General features: G+C 56.5%; 1 protein-coding gene across 1 annotated transcript; it reads left to right on the plus strand.

The window, feature by feature from the left end:
- The first annotated feature begins 4,664 nt into the window (after positions 1–4,664).
- ADAM33 (ADAM metallopeptidase domain 33) lies at positions 4,665–18,385 on the plus strand. Its single transcript, XM_082670899.1, is given in 23 exon segments — positions 4,665–4,807; positions 7,287–7,366; positions 9,680–9,756; positions 11,732–11,810; positions 12,008–12,084; positions 12,171–12,360; positions 12,604–12,669; positions 12,757–12,828; positions 12,990–13,156; positions 13,240–13,324; positions 13,412–13,554; positions 14,081–14,258; positions 14,371–14,460; positions 14,702–14,897; positions 15,044–15,152; positions 15,236–15,434; positions 15,529–15,606; positions 15,690–15,798; positions 15,874–16,021; positions 17,294–17,385; positions 17,487–17,578; positions 17,581–17,648; positions 18,157–18,385. Coding segments are annotated over 22 exon segments (2,469 nt in total). The 5' UTR covers positions 4,665–4,707; the 3' UTR covers positions 17,623–17,648; positions 18,157–18,385.
- The last annotated feature ends 1,021 nt before the right edge of the window (positions 18,386–19,406 follow it).

Below are 19,406 nucleotides of genomic sequence, written 5' to 3' on the forward strand. Positions count from 1 at the left end.
GATGCCCCTCTGGAGAGTGACACTAACACACCATCTGATAAATCATCTTTCCCACCGTGTCATTGGTCACGAACACCAAGCTGATGAGTGGCACTTCTAGGACCCTTCTTCTTCAACTTTGGTCCAATGACCCCAGCCCCTCCTCTGCAACCTCCGAATGTAAACAAAGAGTTGCTCTGAGATTTTAGCAGAAAATTCCTCTTACATGCTTGGACACAGCTTATCTGAGTTTGGGAGGCATCCACTTTGCAAGGACTCCAGTCCCTCTATGGCTTTTAAGCTACGTGTCCCCCTCATTTTATTAGCACTGACTGTGTGCCAGGTCCTGTGCCAGGCAGCGAACATTGTCCCAGAGCCTACAGAACTTAAGGTCTGGAGGAGAGAGACAAGGCAATGGGCAAGTGCATTGCTGTGTGAGATGTGGTGCAGTGAGAAGGATAGTGCAGGGGACAGTGGCCGGCTTCGAGTCAGGGAGGGCCCCTGGACAAGAAGACACCAAGGCCACGGTCTGCAGTGTGAGTAGGAGTCAGCCAGTGTGCTAAAGCCTCCCCTCTGCCTTCAGAGTCTGGCTGCCCTGGAGGTTGCTCTGCTTCCCTGGCCCCCAGGTCATGGGACTTGCGCCACCTCCGGGCCAGGGTGCACATTGGTGTTGTCCTGCCCCTGTGACCTCTGGAGCTTTCTTAGCTGCCCCTCTCTTCTTCCTCTTCAGGACTGTTTCCTTTATCATGGTCGGCACTTGTATCTTCCTAATTTGCCCTCTTTCAGGATCCACATTCTCCTTTGGGATCTCCAGTTGAGCTCCTGTTTCAAGACGGAAGCCTGGTCTCTCTGTTCACCCCTACTCCTCCCCAAAGCCTCTTCGGATGAGAAAAGAGATAGCAAAATGGACCAAGAGTGTGACAGGATGCCTTACTCTCTGCCTCTTGGTCATCCAGCAGGAATATCAGGAATTCTGTCCTGGAGGGGTGGCCTCTGCTGCTGTCAGTCCCCAGGACAAAAAGAGCCCCTCTCTTTCCCCGTTCAGGGAGGATGTGGGGAAGAGTAGGGGTGGACAGAGAGGCCCAGGCTCTTTCATTTTGAACCAGGAGTACAACCAGAGATTCCAAAAGAGAATGTGGATTCTGAGAGAAGGCAAATTAGGAAGATACAAGTCCTCATCCACAGGGGGAGGGGTTGATGCCTCTCCAGCCTGTCTACACTGGAGCACCCATCATGACCAAAGCCATCTATGTCTGTACTAGGTCTCGTTCCCCATTACAAGGTTTCATGTGCAAGTGACCTATTAAGAACGTGTTCCCAAAAAAAAAAAAAAAAAAAAAAAGAACGTGTTCCCAGGGGAGACCAGTAAAGGGATGGAGGAAGCAGGACAGGCAAAGGGAGGAAGCTAAGGACCCATGCATATGAATGTCCACAGCAGCATTTTTTATAACATCTCACAACTAAGAACTACTCAAAGCTCCAGCAACAGTAGTGTCAGTGAAAGAAAAGTGTGGTTATAGTCACACAATCAAATGTTACTCAGCAATGAGTATAACTGAGCTGAAGCCACACACCACAGGCTGGATACATCTCACAAACTGGGGAAAATATTTGCAACTCATACTCCAGACAAAGGGTTCATCTCCCTTATATATAGAGTTCCTTCAAGTTGTTAAGAGAAAGACCCAACAGAAAAATGAGCTGTGGATATGAACAGGCAATTCAGGGAAAAAGAAATACAAACGGCTCTTAAATGTTTGAACAAATATTCAACCTCACTCATAAGACAAAATGCAAATGGAGACTGCGCTTTCACTTTCAGACTAGCAAATATTACATTTTGATAATTGTGTTGGTAAGGTTGTGGGAAAATGAGCACTCCAGATATTGCTGGTACAACTGTGAATTGGCACAAATCAGAGGGCAATTTAACTCTATCTACCCAAATCACAAACACACATATCCTTTGAGCCAGCAATCCTGCTTGTAGGAGATCATCTCACAGATGAAGTTGTGTATATAATTATCCATTACAGCATTGTTTGTAATAGTAAAGGGACTGGAAACCATTTATATGCCCAAGAGGAGACTATGAATAAATGATAGCATTCAGCTATTAAAAATGATGAGAATGCTGCATACTCATTAGAATGGCTAAAATTTAAAAGGTTGGGGACTTCCCTGGTGGTACAGTGGTTGAGAATCTGCCTGCCAGTGCAGGGGATACAGGTTCGATATCCGGTCCAGGAAGATCCCACATGCTGTGGAGCAACTAAGCCCGTGCGCCACAACTACTGAAGCCCGTGCGCCTAGAGCCCGTGCTCCGCAACAAGAGAAGCCACTGCAATGAGAAGCCCGCACACTGCAGCGAAATGAAGAATAGACCCCGCTCACTGCAACTAGAGAAAGCCTGTGTGCAGCAATGAAGACCCAATGCAGCCAAATAAATAAATAAGTAAATAAAAATAAAAGGTTGACAACACTAAAATGTTGGTGAGGATATGGAGAACTCTGACACATTGCTAGTGGGAATGTAAAATGGTACAGACACTTTGGAAAATAGTTTCTTTAAAAAATTAAACATGCCCTTTACTGTATGACCTTGCAATTCTACTTCAAGGTACTTACAGATGAGAAATGAAAACACGTTCATACAGATTTACACAGCAATTTGTAGCGGCCATATTTAGAAGAGCCCAAACAGGAAAAGAACCCAAATGCCTAGCTGGAGAATAGAGAAACCGTGCTTCCCCCTTACCATGGAACATAGCACTACAAAAGAGCAAATTACTGCTACATGAACCAATGCAAATGAATCTCAAAAACAAAGAGGGAAGGAAACCAGACACAAAAGAGTACATGTTTTATGATTCTACTTGTTTGAAGTTCTAGAACAGGCAAATCTTATCTATAGACAGAAAGTATATCAGTGGTTGCCTGGGGTTAGGAGTGGGAGAGATTGACTCGGAAGGGGCACAGGAAAACTATTTGGGGGTGATGGAAATGTTCTATCTAGATTGTGGTGGTGATTACATAGGTGTATAAATTTATCAAAACTCATCTAATTGTACACTTAAAGTAAGTACATTTTATTGTAATTTTAAAATCCAAAGTAATCATAGTAGAATAATAGTAATAATCATAAGAATAGTGTTGGGACTTCCCTGGTGGCACAGTGGATAAGATTCTGTGCTCCCAATGCAGGGGCCCAGGTTCGATCCCTGGTCAGGGAACTAGATCCCACACACATGCTGCAACTGGGAGTTCGCATGCCACAACTAAGGAGCCCACCTGCTGTAACTAAGACCTGGCACAACCAAATAAATAAATATTAAAAAAAAATAATAGTGTTAATGTGGACTTCCCTGGTGGTCCAGTTGTTAAGACTCTGCACTTCCACTGCAGGGGGCACAGGTTCAATCCCTGGTCAGGGGAACTAAGATCCCATATGCTGCATGGCAAGGCCAAAACAAGAAAGAAAAAGAAAAAGAATAGTATGTTAAGGAGACCACTGATAGGAAGGATCTCCAAGGGTATTAAGTGAAAAAACTCAAGGTACAGAAAAAAAAAGAGGAAAAAAAGTGTTTGTATTGTCGTGGACATGCATAAACTAATCTAAAAGCCTATACAAGAAGCTTATAATAGCTTCCTGTTGGAGGGGCGTGGTCTGAGAGGATGGGATGTCCCCTATACCTCTCACCATACTTTTTGATGTTTGAATGAGGCCAACATAGGTTACCTTCCCCACTGCAACTCTTACTAACTGAACTGGCGCATTTTGAATTCTCATAAACAAACAGATTTGCTTAAATTTAACATCCCTCGCTATCGGAATACTTGCTATTCGCTATCCGAATTTACTACTCAGTACACAAACTTTTTAAAACAAGAAACAAAAGCCAAAAGGCTCCCGCACGTGTGGGAGTCTATGGCTTTGCGCCATTCCTCGCCCCACCCCCACCCCCCGGCCACCACCAGGGACAAAGGGTTGCACCCCTCTCCGCCCGCCCGCCTGTTCCACCGCCTCGCCTTTGCCGTGCAGGGAGCCCGCAGGACCGCGGCCTCCGCTCGTCCTCCCGACCGACCCGCGCACCTCGGGCACAGGCGCTGGCGGCCACCACGGAACAGAGACTAACTTGGGGCCTTGGCCGCACCTGCCTGTCGCGGTCGCCCGGGCATCCCTTCTCCTAGGGCCCGCCAGTCTCTCACCCGGGCGACTCTGGGCGTGACTGGTGTCAAGGCGAGGACAAAGGTCCGATCCAGGAGACCATGGAGGGGGGCGCTTCCTGGGCAGACCGGAGCAGCAACAGGTGGCCCCCTAGCACTGTCCCCGCCTCCCCGCTCTGGTCCTCAAAGGCCCTTCCCGAGGGTCCCTGCCCCATCTCCACTTCCCACCCCAACGAATAGGGGGCCCTCTGAGACCTATGCGGCGGGTTGGCTCGCGAGGGTCTCCCGCCCCACCGAGCTCTAACCCCTAGACGCGACAGGGTGGTCCCGGCTCCCCGAGGGCACACGCCGGCCGGGGTCAGGACTGATGGGCTGAGATGGTGGCGCGGGCAGGCGGGGCTCCGTGCGGGGTCGCGCGAGAAGGGGGGTGCGGGCCAGGATGGGGGTGCGGGAGGGTTGGGAGGCGGCGGGACGGCTGCAGAGGGCGTGGGTCGGCCACGATCCAGCCGGGGCGGAGCCGAGAGCTGGGAGCCACAGCTCAGACGCTAGGCGCTCACAGCTATGCGCCCGGGGTATCGGAGAGCTCGAGGGTCGCCGACGTTGGGGCTGCTGCTGCTACTACGACTACCGTGGCCGGTGTGGGGGGCTGAGGCGTTTCAAGGTGAGTGGGAGTGCGCCGCGAGGTCGCTGTCGGGGATGGAGGGTCGGAAATCCCCGGGGATCGCGCGGTCCAGGAGGACAGGCCATGGGGAGGGTTTGGGAGAGTCTCTGTGGGAATTGCCCAGGGACTCTCAACTGCAGTTGTGCTGGCCTCAGGGCCCAGACTTGCACACTGTGCCCAGATACCCTGTGTCAATGGCGAAGCAGAGTGGCAGGGCCCCTTCCCTTCAAGCAGCCACTTAGCAGCCCCAAACCCCTCTGGATTCTCTGTTGTGGCCCCATCCGCCAGTATGAAGGTTCCTGCACCTTCATCTCCTAGGGTTCAGCGGGCCTCCATCCTCCAGGAAGTCCGAGACCACCGGTGCCCTGGAGTCCCTGTTGCGCCCTCACACTAAGGGACTAGCTGTGGCCTCCACACTCATGCATCATTCCATGTTCACCCCCTCATCCCAGGGCCTTGGGGCAGTGTGTATATTGTTTATATTGTTGCCTTGTTTGGTTAGATAGAAACGGCTTCAAACAGAAGGTGTCTGTTTAGCAGGGCCCTGGGGGAAGACTGCAGCTCTGTCTCTTCTCAGTTTGACCTCTACAAACTCTGTGAGATGGGGCTGATGAAAACCTCTCCCAAAGGGTGGGAGGATTGGCGGAGTCCTGTACATCAAGTGCGTGACAAGGCGGGCAGGAAGGGCCGGGCAGCCTGGGGACAGTGGGTTCCAGAGCACTGTGCAGGGGTGGGGGGGCGGGTGGCAACAGGGATAGGGTCCTGCCCTGTTCTGGGGCGTGGAGGGGGAGGGATGACAGACCTCATGCCTTTGGGGATGGTCCCGAGGCATTCCGCTGCTCCCTCCTCTTCAGCCTGGGGTCAGGGGAGGATGAAGGGACCCCTGGGAGGAATGGAGAGGGACTCTATGCTCCCCAACACCACACTGGCTCCTCAGTTTCCACTCCCATCCACCTAGTCACCACAGCTCCATCTCTGCCTCCTTGTCCCCGTCAAGGTGCCAATGGCCAGCGTGTGTGCACAGGGCCAGGAGGAGAACCCACACTCACACATGCACACAGGCACACCTTCCCCTCTCCACCCTGGGAAACCCAGGGCCAGCTGGACCTGGTGCTCCACGCCGAGTTAAGTCCTCTCTAGCCTGAGACCGCCCCCACCCCCCACCCCGCACTCAGACCCCTCCCTACACTGGCCCTTCAGCCTCAATTCCAAGGCCCTGCACCTCCCCACCCTCACCCCCATCTACCTGATGGAAACTGCTGATCCAATCAAGGAGGGCTTCTTGGGAGAAGGGGACTTCCTGAAGTGGCTGCGATTCCAGGTCTTTGATGATGGGGTCTGCAGGAGGAGGTGGAGAAGGAGAAAGGAGTCGGTGTGGCCTGGCAGGAGTTGAGCCACTTCCATGGGCAGCCATCTCAGCCTGGGCAGGGCTGGGGCCAGGGCTGGGCGGGGGTTGGGGAGCTGTCAGTTCTGGGAGCTGGGCTTCCCCAGTGATGGAGGGAAGGCTGCCTGTAGGCTCTGGGCAGCCTGAGGTCTGATTCCTGCAGGGCGGGTGTGGTGAGAGTTTCCGGGGTCTACTTGGCAGGGGGGCTGGGAGCATTCCAGGGGATCATTCCAGGCACTTTCTGAGTAATGCTTCTCTCTGGTATTCCTCCTGGAGCCCCCCTTAAGCATTCCCGTCCTGGGAGCACTCAGGCTCTGTCTCCCAAACAAACCCCCCCACTCTTGAAGACTCGAGGAGGGGGCTTCTGGGCCAGTGTCCCTGGAAGCCCTGCCCCCAGCATGAAGCCCCCAGAGGGAGCTTTGGGCAACATCTGGCTGTTGTTTTTCTCAGATGGTGGGGGAGACACAGGCGTCCTGTCTTCACACATCTCTCACCCTAAAAGCATCTGCTGCCCAGTCTAAAAATACCTGAAGCTGCCTCCCATTTCCTTTCCCCTCTGTATTAGGGGCCTTGGTCTCTTCCTTGTGATCTTTGACCCCAATTCTCCCCTCCCAAGGTCAGTGGGTCTCCCAAGTGCCCAGCTGAGCAGTTCTTCCCAGGCTCCTCTGTCTCTCTTCTGCCACCTCCCTGGTGGCTCCTCAGTTCCAAGGATGCCTCATGGGTGGCCACCCTTCTCCAGGCTAAACTTTTTTTTTTTTTTTTTTTTGTGGTACACGGGCCTGTCACTATTGTGGCCTCTCCCGTTGCGGAGCAGAGGCTCCGGACGCGCAGGCTCAGCGGCCATGGCTCACGAGCCCAGCTGCTCCGCGGCACATGGGATCTTCCCAGACCGGGGCACGAACCCGTGTCCCCTGCATCGGCAAGCGGACTCTCAACCACTGCGCCACCAGGGAAGCCCCAGGCTAAACTTTTGAGTATTGAAGATGGAGTCTCCTGTTCCTGCCTGCTGACATCCTCTAACTCTATCCCTCTGTTGTCTCCAATTTCCCTATGTCCCTCAGGTTCCCCTCACCCTGTGCTCTGTCCTCTCCCCAGGAAACACCCCTGGAGAGCCAGTCACCCTGCACTGGGTTCTGGATGGACGACCCCGGCACATGGTCACCCTGGAGCAGCCGGTCAGTGCCAGGTCATCCCTTACTCTGCAGAGGCCCAGGGTCTCTCAGCCCCTTTGCCCCTCCCCAGATATCAGCGTGGCAGTTTCGCTGGGGTCCCTAGATCCCCAGAGTCCTTCAGGCCCCTCCCCGAAGGTTTGGCAGGGGCAGGTGGGAGACGTCTAGCTGGAGAGAGGCTGCACACATGGAAGTCATTTTCCAGTTTCCTCTCCCCCACCTCCTCCTTAACCATCTCTTCCCAGTGTTATTCAGGCCACCTCCACCCCATCAGGCAGAGGTGGGGCCAGAAGCTTTTCAAGGACCTCTTTAAGAAAACACCAAAATATCTTCCTTTTGCGAAGTTTACCAGAACATGTGACCCTGTGGATGAATTGCTGTCCTCTCCAGGACCCTGCCATTTAGGGGTCTGAAACTTGTCTCACTGGCTCACGCCACTTCTGCCCAGTAGTCACTCTCTCCTAGTGCCCCCAAATGCAAGCCCACCCTGTTTTGCTTCTTCTGGATGCTCTGTCCCAGTCTCCTCCCAACGGCCATCCATCACACACTTTCAGAATAACCTTGCCCCCATCTGTATGTGCCACACAGCTGTGCTGCATGGAGACCAACAGCCTTTGTATGCCCATTTCACAGAGGGGCAAACTGAAGCCCAGAGAGGCTGGAGAAACTGCCCAAGGTCACACAGCTCTTTAACCCAGAAGAAACCATTGGCCAATGTTCCCCAAGCCTAGAGCACCCTTTTCATCATGAATTTTCAGGAAAGAGAAGACAATCCACTGTCCAAGCCTGCAAGGAGGAAGGCAGGAGAGCACTGCCGTGTAGGCCGGGGGGCCGCCACAGGCCCAGCAACTCTCAACCTAGGGCCCTCACTGGGTCCCCCAGACCCTCAGGGCCCCCATTCAAGGGGTCAGCATGGTGCCAGCCCGAGCTTTGAGATTGTTCATCACTGGCATAGGGGAAGGGACATCACATGCTGAAACCACCCTGACTGCGGACGTCCCTCTGGGCCTGGCCTGGGCTGTGACCAAATAGGAGGGGAGTGCCAGAGGGAATTTGCTTTCCTCAATTTTTCTGTCCCTGGGAAGCCTGCCAAGATGAGGACAGCAGACAGAGTGGCAGGGTGTCCTGTCCCAGAGGCAGGAAACACCTACATTTTAGGTTGGAGATGGAGTGCATGGTGAAGGGCAGGGTCACCAGGAGGGCAAGAAATGAAGACAGCAGGGGCTGCAGAGGGACAGAGAGAGGGATGGGGGTGGGGCAAGAGGAAGCTTTCCATCTGGGCTGCCTCCTTTCCTCCGTGCAAATCTTTCTCCAATAAAACAAGTGGCATTCCGGCCACATGAGCTCATGCTTGGGGCCTAGGGCGGCCTTTGGCTGGGGGAGGGGACTATTTGCTCCCCACCTGCAGAGGAAGGCCCCCTCCATAAGACTCTGAGCCTCTTGGCCTGGGGCCCAGGCCAGTGCATTGTGGGATAAAAGGGAAGGGCCAGCAAAAGTGGGGGCCAGCATTCCAAGGACACAGCTTCTCTCCAGGAGGCTCCTGGCCCGCTCCAGCTCTGGGCCCCCAGCCAGGGAGTGGACAAAGAGGGCAGATGGGGTATTCCCACAGGGTGGAAGCGGCAAAGAGGGTAGGCGAAGGAGAGGTGGGCAGGCTGGCCCAGGCCCACCCTCCTGACATCTAGCCAAGAAAACCAGAGTTTTTCTCTTGGCAAGGCGTGTGAGTCAGTGTTTACCTCACGGGCTCAGTGAAGCAGGTGTGGGGTGAGCCTGCTAGAGGCGTAGGAAAATTTGGGGGGGTGGGCAGCTAGTCAGCATTGGAGGTGGAGGTACTAAGTCTGAATTCTACAGGGAGTGGGGAACAGCAAGGTACAGAAAGGAGAGGTTGTGAGGAGGCCTGAGCCGTGGCTACCCCGCTCTCCCGCATCAATGTCTTCAGGACCCCACTCTCCTCCCTGCTTAGAGGAAGGCTTCTGGGCATGAAAGAGGAGGGAAGACCAGAGGAAGAGACCAGTAACCTTGGGCAAGGCATGGCATCTTTCTGAGACCACTTGTCTCTCCAGGGAGGATGTGGAGTGCACCTAGCAGGCTCTGTCAAATGGCTGCTGTCAGAACAACAACCATTCTGAGTTTGAAAGCACCTTTGCAAGTTCTCACCCCACACCCATCCACACCCACAATGGCAAGCGGGGGCCTTCTGCCCCGTGCCCCTGTGCTCTCCCCATGAACTCCCTCGCCAGTCAGCTCCACATCCTTCCTGCTTCCTGGCAGGCAGGGGACCTGGATGCCCGCCCTCTCAGCCCTACACTCCTTCTTGCCCAGGTCTCGAAGCTAGAAGTGGGGCTGGTGGTCTTGAAGGCTGAAGGCCAGGAGCTCCTGCTAGAGCTGGAGAAGAATCAGTGAGTACCAGGCCGGGGAAAGAGCTGGGAGCCAAGAATAGCCCCTCTCTCTGGGGAGGGTTCAGTGCTGGGGACAGAAACTGATGGGAACCCTAGATGGAGGCTGGATGGGGTGAGAACCCCAGAGGAGGAGGTGCAGGTGACAGGGCGAGTCATGCTAGCCCATGACTGGCTCCCTCGAGGCTGAAGTGGGCTATTGAGGCTGGGTCAGCCCTGCTGTGGGGCACATCTCTCATCCCGGCCCCAGAAACATCTTGTCAGCTTCCTGCCAGGAATGAGTGAGCATCACCTGGTGGGTGCTCACAGGGTGTGCTGAGTCAAAAGAGAATCCAAGATGGATTCCAAAGATGGGCGGGTGCTCCAGGCTTTGGGAATGCCAGGGACAAAGGTACACTGGCTACATAGGTCAAGGCACATTCAAGAGGGCGTGCCAATTTGTCTGGCTTGCCTGGGGAGTCTCCATCTGAGGGAGGGGAGCAAGGGGAAACAAATTTGGGGAGTCCTAGCAGGGCCAGATCACAGAAGGCCATTTTGTTGCTGAGTGTCCAGGATGGTGCAAAGCCAAAGATTCTGAGCTGGTGAATGAGCAGGCAGAGCTGGGCTGGGTGAGGTGAATGTCTAAGATGGAGCGTGGGTTCGTGAAACCATCTAGACTGTGTTATCAACAGCTATCATTTATCAAGTGCTTATTTCATTGCAGGCACTGTTCTGAGCACTCTACACATGTTTTATTCTCCCCCATGCACTGGGAACAAACTCAGGTGGAACTCAGGTTCCACCATGCCTAACCATAGTTTCTCTGGGGTTCAATGTCCCCATGTGTTAAAAAGGGTGATCAGGGCTTCCCTGGTGGCGCAGTGGTTGAGAATCAGCCTGCTGATGCAGGGGACACGGGTTTGTGCCCTGGTCTGGGAAGATCCCACATGCCGTGGAGCGGCTGGGCCCGTGACCCATGGCCGCTGAGCCTGCGCGTCTGGAGCCTGTGCTCCGCAACGGGAGAGGCCACAACAGTGAGAGGCCCGTGTATTGCAAAAAAAAAAAAAAAAAAAAAAAAGGGTGATCACATCACCTCCCTCCTAAGGTTGAGTGTGTGGGTGGAGTGGGGGAGCAAAGCTGGAGGAGGAAGTAAGACTGGGAAGTGGAGAAGCAGGCATCACAAGTCTTTGGGGGCAGTCTGCGGGTAAAGAGGCCAAGGTGAGGTGGGGTGAAGGATTTTCTTTAAAGAAGAGAAATTTACTTATGGTTGATCCATCTTCGTGGGAAGGATCCTGATGAGATGGAGCCCAAAGATGAATTCAATTACTTGAGTGGGGTCTGGAGAAGGAAGGGAGGAGGATCCCTGCTCAGACGGGCAGGGCAGGAGCAGGTGTGGATTCTGTTTTCTCTGGAAGCAGGGGGTGAGCATCAGTGAAGGACAGGTGGGGAGATATGTGGGACCTGGGGGCCTGAGGAGAAGATTTGAAGGAACTCTGAATGGGAGGAGGTGGGCTAGAGGGTTGTCCAGGTGCCCAACAAGGGTAGGCAGCAGCCAGGGCCACCTAGGGAGTTCACACACTTCCTTGGCTCCAAGTCGCACCTCCTTGGCAGTGTCTCCTGACTCCTCTCCTCCTGCCCAGTCTCTTTCTAACACCCCTGACCTGTGGATCCAGCTGCCTGTCACAGGTCCTAGGGGAGCCACAAACGTTCCCATGTTCCTGTTCCTCCCTGGTGCTTCCCACACGCCCATTTCCACATCTAAGCCATTACCAAGGCTCCTTCCTGACCTTCACCTTGCTCATTCTAGCCCAAGATTTTTCTGAGCTGAGCAATGCAGTCACTCCTGTCCCTTCCCTAAGACGCACTTCGGCTGCTTCCTAAGTGCTAGCCCTGTGCCTCACTCATAGAGCTACTCAATTAGCTATCAGGGAGGAAGACCAGAGGGCATCCTGGAGGAAGCAGGGCTGGATTAAGTGATTTCTGCAACACTCCCTCCCAGCAGGCTGCTGGCTCCAGGATACACAGAAACCCACTACAGCCCAGATGGGCAGCCAGTAGTGCTGTTCCCCAACCACACGGTGAGATACTTCCATGGACTCTGAGGACAGGGTGAGGAGTGCTGGGGTATGCACCCACCAAGGGCCTCTCCACCATTTCCCCCATTCTCCTCCTGTTCCTAAGGAGAAGCTGGAGCCAGTCCCCCACCATGCTTTTTTTCTTGCCCCTCCCACCTCAGTCCTGGCTGAGATTTGGGGCTGGGTCCTTTGCTCTCCAGGATCATTGCCACTACCATGGGCGTGTGAGGGGCTTCCTGGACTCCTGGGTAGTCCTCAGCATCTGCTCTGGGATGAGGTGAGGAGTTCTGGGGGAAGGGGCTGGGCCTGGGGCTAGGGAAAGAGTTCCCTTACTGCCCACCCCTGTACCCCTTTGCACCCTAGGGGCCTGATCACACTCAGCAGCAATGCCAGCTATTATGTGCATCCTTGGCCAGCTGGGGACTCCAAAGACTTCTTGACCCACAAGATCTTCCGGACGGAGCAGCTGCTCAGCTGGAAAGGGGCCTGTGGCTACAGGGACCCTGGGGACAAAAGGGACATGGCCAGGCTTTCGTGTGCCACCCAGATCAGGGTCAGGAGCACGGGCAGGGGTGGGGGTAGGAATGCAGTATCCAGAGCCCTTTAAAATCAGAAGAGACAGGAATGTGCAGCCCCAATTCAGGGCCTCCTGTCCTGACATTTTTATTTGGAGGCTGAAGGAACAAGTTCTAGCAAAATTTTAAAGTTAACTTTGTGCTTTCTGGGAATTGGGGTTGGTGGTCAGGGCTCAAGCCCAGCAGCCTGCCACTCAGGGTCACCATTGCCGCCTCCCCAGGAGAGGCGGGAGTCCTTGGGGAGCCCGAGGTACCTGGAGCTGTACATAGTGGCGGATCACACCCTGGTGAGAGAAGCCCCAAGGGGGTTGGCAGGCCTGGATGGGGTGAGCGCAGCCCATCCTCACACGCGGTATTACTTGCTGTTTTTCTAGTTCTTGACCCAGCACCGGAACTTGAACCACACCAAACAGCGTCTTCTGGAGGTCGCCAGCTATGTGGATCAGGTTGGGTCGGTGGGGGGAAGAGCACTTTTGGGGTGACCACGACAGGGGCAGGCTTGGAGATGGGGAGAGGGAACGGAGGGGAAGAAAGAGGGGCGCTCCCATGGAGGAGCACGGGCACCGCGGCGGTCCCCCACTTCAGCCCTGCCCCGCCGCGCCCGCAGATTCTCAGGACTCTGGACATTCAGGTGGCGCTGACCGGCCTGGAAGTGTGGACCGAGGAGGACCAGAGCCGCGTCACGCCAGACGCGAACGCCACGCTCTGGGCCTTCCTGCAGTGGCGCCAGGGACTGTGGGCACGGCAGCCACATGACTCGGCTCAGCTGCTCACGTGGGTGCCTCCGACCCCTACGCGGTCCCGGCCGGGCGGCCCGGACTCCCGGCCCGCCCGGTCAAGCCGCGCTCCTCCCTCAGGGGCCGCGCCTTCCAGGGCGCCACCGTGGGCCTGGCGCCGGTCGAGGGCATGTGCCGCGCGGAGAGCTCTGGAGGCGTGAGCACCGTGAGCGCCACCTGGGACGGGAGGAGGAGGAGAGGTGCTGGGGGGTGGTCTCCACAGCCCGCAGTGACCGTCCCCACGCCCTCCCAGGACCACTCGGAGCTCCCCATTGGTGCTGCAGCCACCATGGCCCACGAGATAGGCCACAGCCTCGGCCTCAGCCACGACCCCGACGGCTGCTGCGTGGAGGCAGCGGCGGAGCAGGGCGGCTGCGTGATGGCCGCAGCTACCCGGTACCCGCGCCGGGGCGGGGGCGGGGCTGCAGGACAGGCTTCGCGGGACCCGGGCCTCCCTCAGCTGCATTTCTTTGGGCGAAACGGTTATCCCTCAGTTTCTTCTTCTGTGAAATGGGGATGATGATAATAGTGCCTGCCCTGAGGGTTGTTTATGATGCTGAAGTGTAGGGAACGCAGGCAAAGTGGATTCTCATGATATGATAAATTATTTTCGGACAAACTTGCGAGGTGACTCCAACGCCGGGAGGAGAGGCGCTGGGTTGGGATTCGACCTTGGGTCCTGGGCTGCTCGCTCTTGGCGTCACACGCTCCCGCCTCGCGCTCGCCGTGTGACTTTGCGAGAGTTATTTACCCTCTCTGGGCTCTGCCTCTAGAGAATTCTAGCCGCCAGTTGCTCAGGCGGTGTTCGCGCATCCGGCGGCTGCGTAGCCAAGCACCTGTGTGCCGGGGGGAGGGGACTGGAGCCCAGCAGGGGTTGGCAGGGGGTGGTCCCCGTATGCCCGACGCCCTCCCCCGCCCGTAGGCACCCGTTCCCGCGAGTGTTTAGCGCCTGCAGCCGCCGCCAGCTGCGCGCCTTCTTCAGCAAGGGAGGGGGCGCGTGCCTCTCCAACGCGCCGGACTCCGGGCTCCTAGTGCCCCGGGCGCACTGCGGGAATGGCTTCGTGGAAGAGGGCGAGGAGTGCGACTGCGGCGCCGGCCAGGTCAGGTCCGCACGACCAGCCCCGGGGGACCAAGCTGGTCCCCGCCTGCCCCCTCCCCGGAGGTCTGGGCGCTGCACCCTCACCTGGTCCCTCCTCGCCTTTCCGGCTCCAGGAGTGCCCGGACTCCTGCTGCCATGCCCACAACTGCTCGCTGCGTGCGGGGGCCCAGTGCACCCACGGGGACTGCTGCGCACACTGCTTGGTGAGGGTATGGGAGGCTCGGGGGTGAGGGTTGGGGGCACTTGGGAGCCGGCCTGTTGGTCTTGGCTAATCGGCGCCCTCCGGTCCCCCTTGCGGGTGCTGGCTCTGCTCTGTGCGTGGGTTCGCCTGGACCTCCCCACAGGGCTCTCTCATGTCCGATTGGCGCTCTCGAAGTGGATCTCTAACTGTTCGTTTTCTCTCTATGCCTCGCCGCCTTCCCTCCACGCGGGTCACCTGCGTAGCTGAAGCCGGCGGGTGCGCCTTGCCGCCGGTCTGCGGGCGACTGTGACCTCCCTGAATTCTGCACGGGCATCTCCCCCTATTGCCCCCCCGACATTTACCTACTGGATGGCTCGCCCTGCGCCAGAGGCCGCGGCTACTGCCGGGACGGCGCGTGTCCCACGCTGGAGCATCAGTGCCAGCAGCTCTGGGGGCCTGGTGAGACAAAGGGCGCGCCCTCCGCCCGCATCCTCGGGCCTGCTCAGTTTAATGCTCTAGGGGGAGGTGGGCGGGGGAAAACTGAGGCAGAATGGGCGTGGTTCAGGTCTGGGCTGCCGCCCCTAGTCCCGCCCATGCTTCCTCAGGCTCCCGCCCAGCCCCGGAGGCTTGTTTCCAGGTTGTGAACTCTGCGGGAGACGCCCATGGGAACTGCGGCCAGCAAAGCGACAGCAGCTTCGTGCCCTGTGCGCAGAGGTGGGGAGCAGAGGGAGGGGAAGCTGGGGAAGAGGGTATGGAGAAAATCCACGCTGTTTGACTACCCTGCACTTCGTCCCTAGCGATGCGCAGTGTGGGAAACTGCAGTGCCAGGGCGGGGAGCAGAGTGCACTGGCGCCACACATGGTGCCGGTGGACTCCACCGTACCCCTAGGCAGCCGCCAGGTGACCTGCAAGGGAGCCCTCGTGCTGCCCGGCACCCAGCTGGACCTGCCTGATTTGGGCCTGGTAGAGTCAGGCACCCAGTGTGGACCTAGAATGGTGAGCCCTGCCCACCCGACCCCTCCCTGCCACTTGAGTCCTGCAGGCCAAAGCATCACTCCCCCTCACTGCCCAGTGCACACACTGCCCATAGGTGTGCCAGGAAAGGCGCTGCCGGAACACTACCTTCCGAGAGCTGGAGCTCTGCCTGACCGCCTGCCATGGTCGCGGGGTGAGTGGTCTGAAAGGTGTGTGGGGGGTGACCTTGGAAGTCCCTGATCTCGTGGGACCCTCCGTTTCTCTTTTCCACTGCAGGTTTGCAATAGTAACCGTAATTGCCACTGTGCTCTGGGCTGGGCTCCGCCTTTCTGTGACAAGCCAGGGTTTGGTGGTAGTGTGGACAGCGGTCCTATGCAGCCTGAAAGTGCGTCCATGGGGGGCAAGTGGGGAGGGCCCCTGTGATGCACCTCAGGACTCAGCCATGCCCTGTCCTCCACAGACCAGGACACCTTCACGCTGGCGGTGATCCTTAGTTTTCTGCTGCCTCTGCTCCCTGGGGCCGGCCTGGCCTGGTGCTGCTGCCGGCACCCGGAACTCCGTCTCCAACAATGCCTTTGGGGCTCAAGGAGGGACCCCACGTGCAGTGGGTAGGCACTGAGGGCTAAGGTTCCTGCTCCTCAGAGCTCTGCTGGACCTGGGGCAGCTGGGGTGGGGTCCTCAGGCCTTGCCCCCAGGTGCACAGAGGCAGGCAAAGGCAATGGAAAGAAGCATTGAGCAGAAGGCCCCAGTGGCCTTCCAGTGAAGCCAAAGGCGTGGATCCATGCAGGGCCCTCTACCCTGGTCCCCACTGCTGGGATTCAGTACCTCTTGTCCATATCTTTTCTCCCACCAAGAGGCTGCCTCATCCTTGACTTTGCCCTGTTTTTTCACCAGCTTATAATGCAATTCCTGCTCCAATGTACCCTTCAAGGCCTCTCCAGCTTCTCTCTCATGAGCTTTCAGCCTTCTGGCATTTCCTCTGCCTAAATCTCTGCTGTTACCCCTTCAAGTTCCCAAATGCAGGGCCCAGCACATCTTTCCTTTCGCTACCACTGGGCAGCTATGGTGCTGGCTGCCCTTGTGCCAAGGGCCTGCCCCTAACCCAGTTCTCCACGACCTGGGATGAGGGTCACATGATACCAAGCATGGTCAGTCTAGGGCTGCCCCTTCACTGGGCGCTGGGCAAGGCATGAGCCCTATGACCACATCTGACACAGCCTAGCCTTGGGAGCGTTCTGGGCAAGCTGAGGGACAGGGCAAAGTTTGGGCTGGAGATGGAGGAAGAGGGCATCCCAAACAGGGGCAGGGCACCAGCTGAGAGGGCCTTGACACAATTAGTGTTGATTGTGGGTCTGTGAGCAGAGGATCAAGGTGGTCAGAGCTTGGTGTGTCATCACTGGGGGCTTACAGGGGGGGCAGCAAACACATGTCATCAGCCAGGTGAAGTATTGAGGAGACTGTTTCCAAAAGACATCAAAGGAAGTGGTAAGGCCCTGGGAGATGGGATGTGAGCAGCTGAGCATAGCTTGGAGTCATCAAGGGCAGCAGGGCCACCCAATGACAAGGAGCACAAATACAGGTATCACTGGGGAAGGAAGTCCGCCCCTCTTTGGGACCTGAGTGATGCCAACATCTGGAGGATGCTGGGGTGGTTCCAGAGCTTAGGAGAAATATCAGGGCTGGAGAGAGGAAGTGTCAGAGGCCCTGGGAAAGCATGAGTCTCAACTGGAGCCTGGACCCCAAGGGCTCCTCTCGGGAGGGAGCAGGAAGTGAGCTGGACAGAACAAACTGGGTGCAAGCCTCTGGCTGCAGGGAAGAAGCCCCAGGGTCCCTACTAACGGTCACTGTCTCAATCTCCTGGCCTCTCATCCACTGCTCAGACCCAAAGATGGCCCATGCAGGGGCCACCCTCTAGGCAGTGTTCACCCAATGGAGTTGGGCCTGACAGCCACTGCAGAGCCCCAGGCCCTGGGTGCGTGAGGCACAGTGGGAGATGGGGAGGGAAGGAAAGGGACAGGCTCTTGTCTTCTGCCTCCTTCCAGATGGGCCCCCTCCTCTCCACTTAGCACCCAGCCACCTTGAGCCCCTGTGCCCCACCCTGCATCAGGGACTCTTGCCACCTATGTTCACAGCACTCTTCCCCCACCTATTGCTCCGCAGACCTTGAGAACTCTGTCAGAGCCCAACAGCCACCTTGAGAAGCCTGTGACCCACGGCCCTGCTTGTACCCCCAAGGTAGGTGGGGCCCTCCACTTCCCATTGCTCACCCATCCACCTCTTGCCCCTCATCTCACAGTCCCTTCCTCTGAGTTTTTTTTTAATATTTATTTGGCTGCGTTGGGTCTTAGTTGCGACATGCAGGATCTTTGTTGTGGCACGTGGGATCTTTATTTGCAGCATGTGAACTCTTAGTTGCGGCTTGTGGGATCTAGTTCCCCGACCAGGGAGCGAACCAGGGCCCCCTGCAATGGGAGTGCAAAGTCTTAGCCACTGGACCACCAGGGAAGTCCCACTCTGAGGTTTTTGAGCTTATAGTATGGAAATGAGACAGGCCACGTGGAGAAGCTGTTGTCTGGGGCCAGATGCTGGAGGCCCCTGGGGCAGGGGAGGAAGAAGTTCTGGCTCTTCCTGAGTCACTGGTTTTCCCTGAGGGAGGACAGGGGGTCCCTGACGCATGACTTGCAATCTGGGGTCCCAGCCCTCAGGGGATGATGCCCCACCCCCCACCCCATGCCATTCTCAGCAGGTAGAGTCCAAAAGCCAAGATCCTGTCTCTGGTGAAAAGTGACTCCTGAGATGAGAAGACTTAAGGACAGGTGGCTACTGACAGCCACACCAGGAACTTGGACCCCGCCCCCCAGGGGCGGAGCCAGCGAGTCAGCAGACCTCTTGCACCTTTGGGCAGCTTCGAAATTTCTTCCCTGAGTTACCGCCACACCACCTACTCCAGGACCCTGGAGCCTCATCAAAATTTGCGCAGTGCTGTCCCCATTCCTTAGGGCTGCGGGATCCTGCTAGGGTACACCCTCCAGCTCAAGCGAGAATCCATCAGTCCCAGGAGGGAAGGTCATGTAGTCACTGACCTCCTGTCACTAGGGGGCGCTGGGTCATGCTGGGCACCCAGAGAGGCCTGTGTCCTGGCAGCCTAGGTGTGTCTGCTACACTCACTTTATTCGGACCTAGCTCTTTGGAGGGCAGTGACTGCTGGGACAGAAGCCTGGACTCCAGGGGTCCTACATTTCAGACTGAGTCCACTTCCCTGGAGCCTGGCCCCTGCAAAACAAACAAAATCCTTGGGACCTTCCTTCCTGCCATCTCCTACCCTCTCTTTTCCCTCAGATGCTTCCTCAGCCCCACCCCACTCCTAGTCCTTAGGTGAGGTTTCAGAGAAGCATGGGGCCTGCTGCAGTCCCCTTACTTTGGACATTAATCAGCCTCTCCTCCATTCCATGGGAGGGGACAAAGGAAGCCATTTTCGAAAGGACACCTAAGTAGAAGTCAGAAGAGAGACATGTTGCCCTGGGACTTCTGTCTTTTCTGTCTGTAAATTCAACACCATGGCGCTCCCTGAGGGTGACAAAGGGTGGTGGCTGGTGGGTGGAGCCTCAGATGACAGCCAGGCCCCGTATGTATTGGGGCATAGGATGGTGTTGCCTAGCTTGAATGTTCCCTTTGCTCCACCTCTCCTGCCTCCCCTGGACACCCTGAACAGCCATTTACTCTCTCCCCTTGCTTCATGCAAAAGTTGCTGAGTGACCTTCTTTATCAGCTGTTGCTACATAACAAAACCACCCCAAAACTTAGTAGCTTAAAACAATAACCAATTCTGTGAATTGGCAAGTCAGCTGGTGGTTCGATTGGTCTCAGCTCAGCTCACTTATACATTTGCAGTCAACTGCTGGTCGCTGCTTCTGGGGTTGGCTGGCTGTTGGCTAGGGTGATGGGGATGAGCGGGCTAGTCCAGGCCTGTTCACATAACAGCTGGGGAGGGTT

Source organism: Grampus griseus, assembly GCF_964374135.1.
Source record: "Grampus griseus genome assembly, chromosome: 14".
NCBI classification, from domain to species: Eukaryota; Metazoa; Chordata; class Mammalia; order Artiodactyla; family Delphinidae; genus Grampus; species Grampus griseus.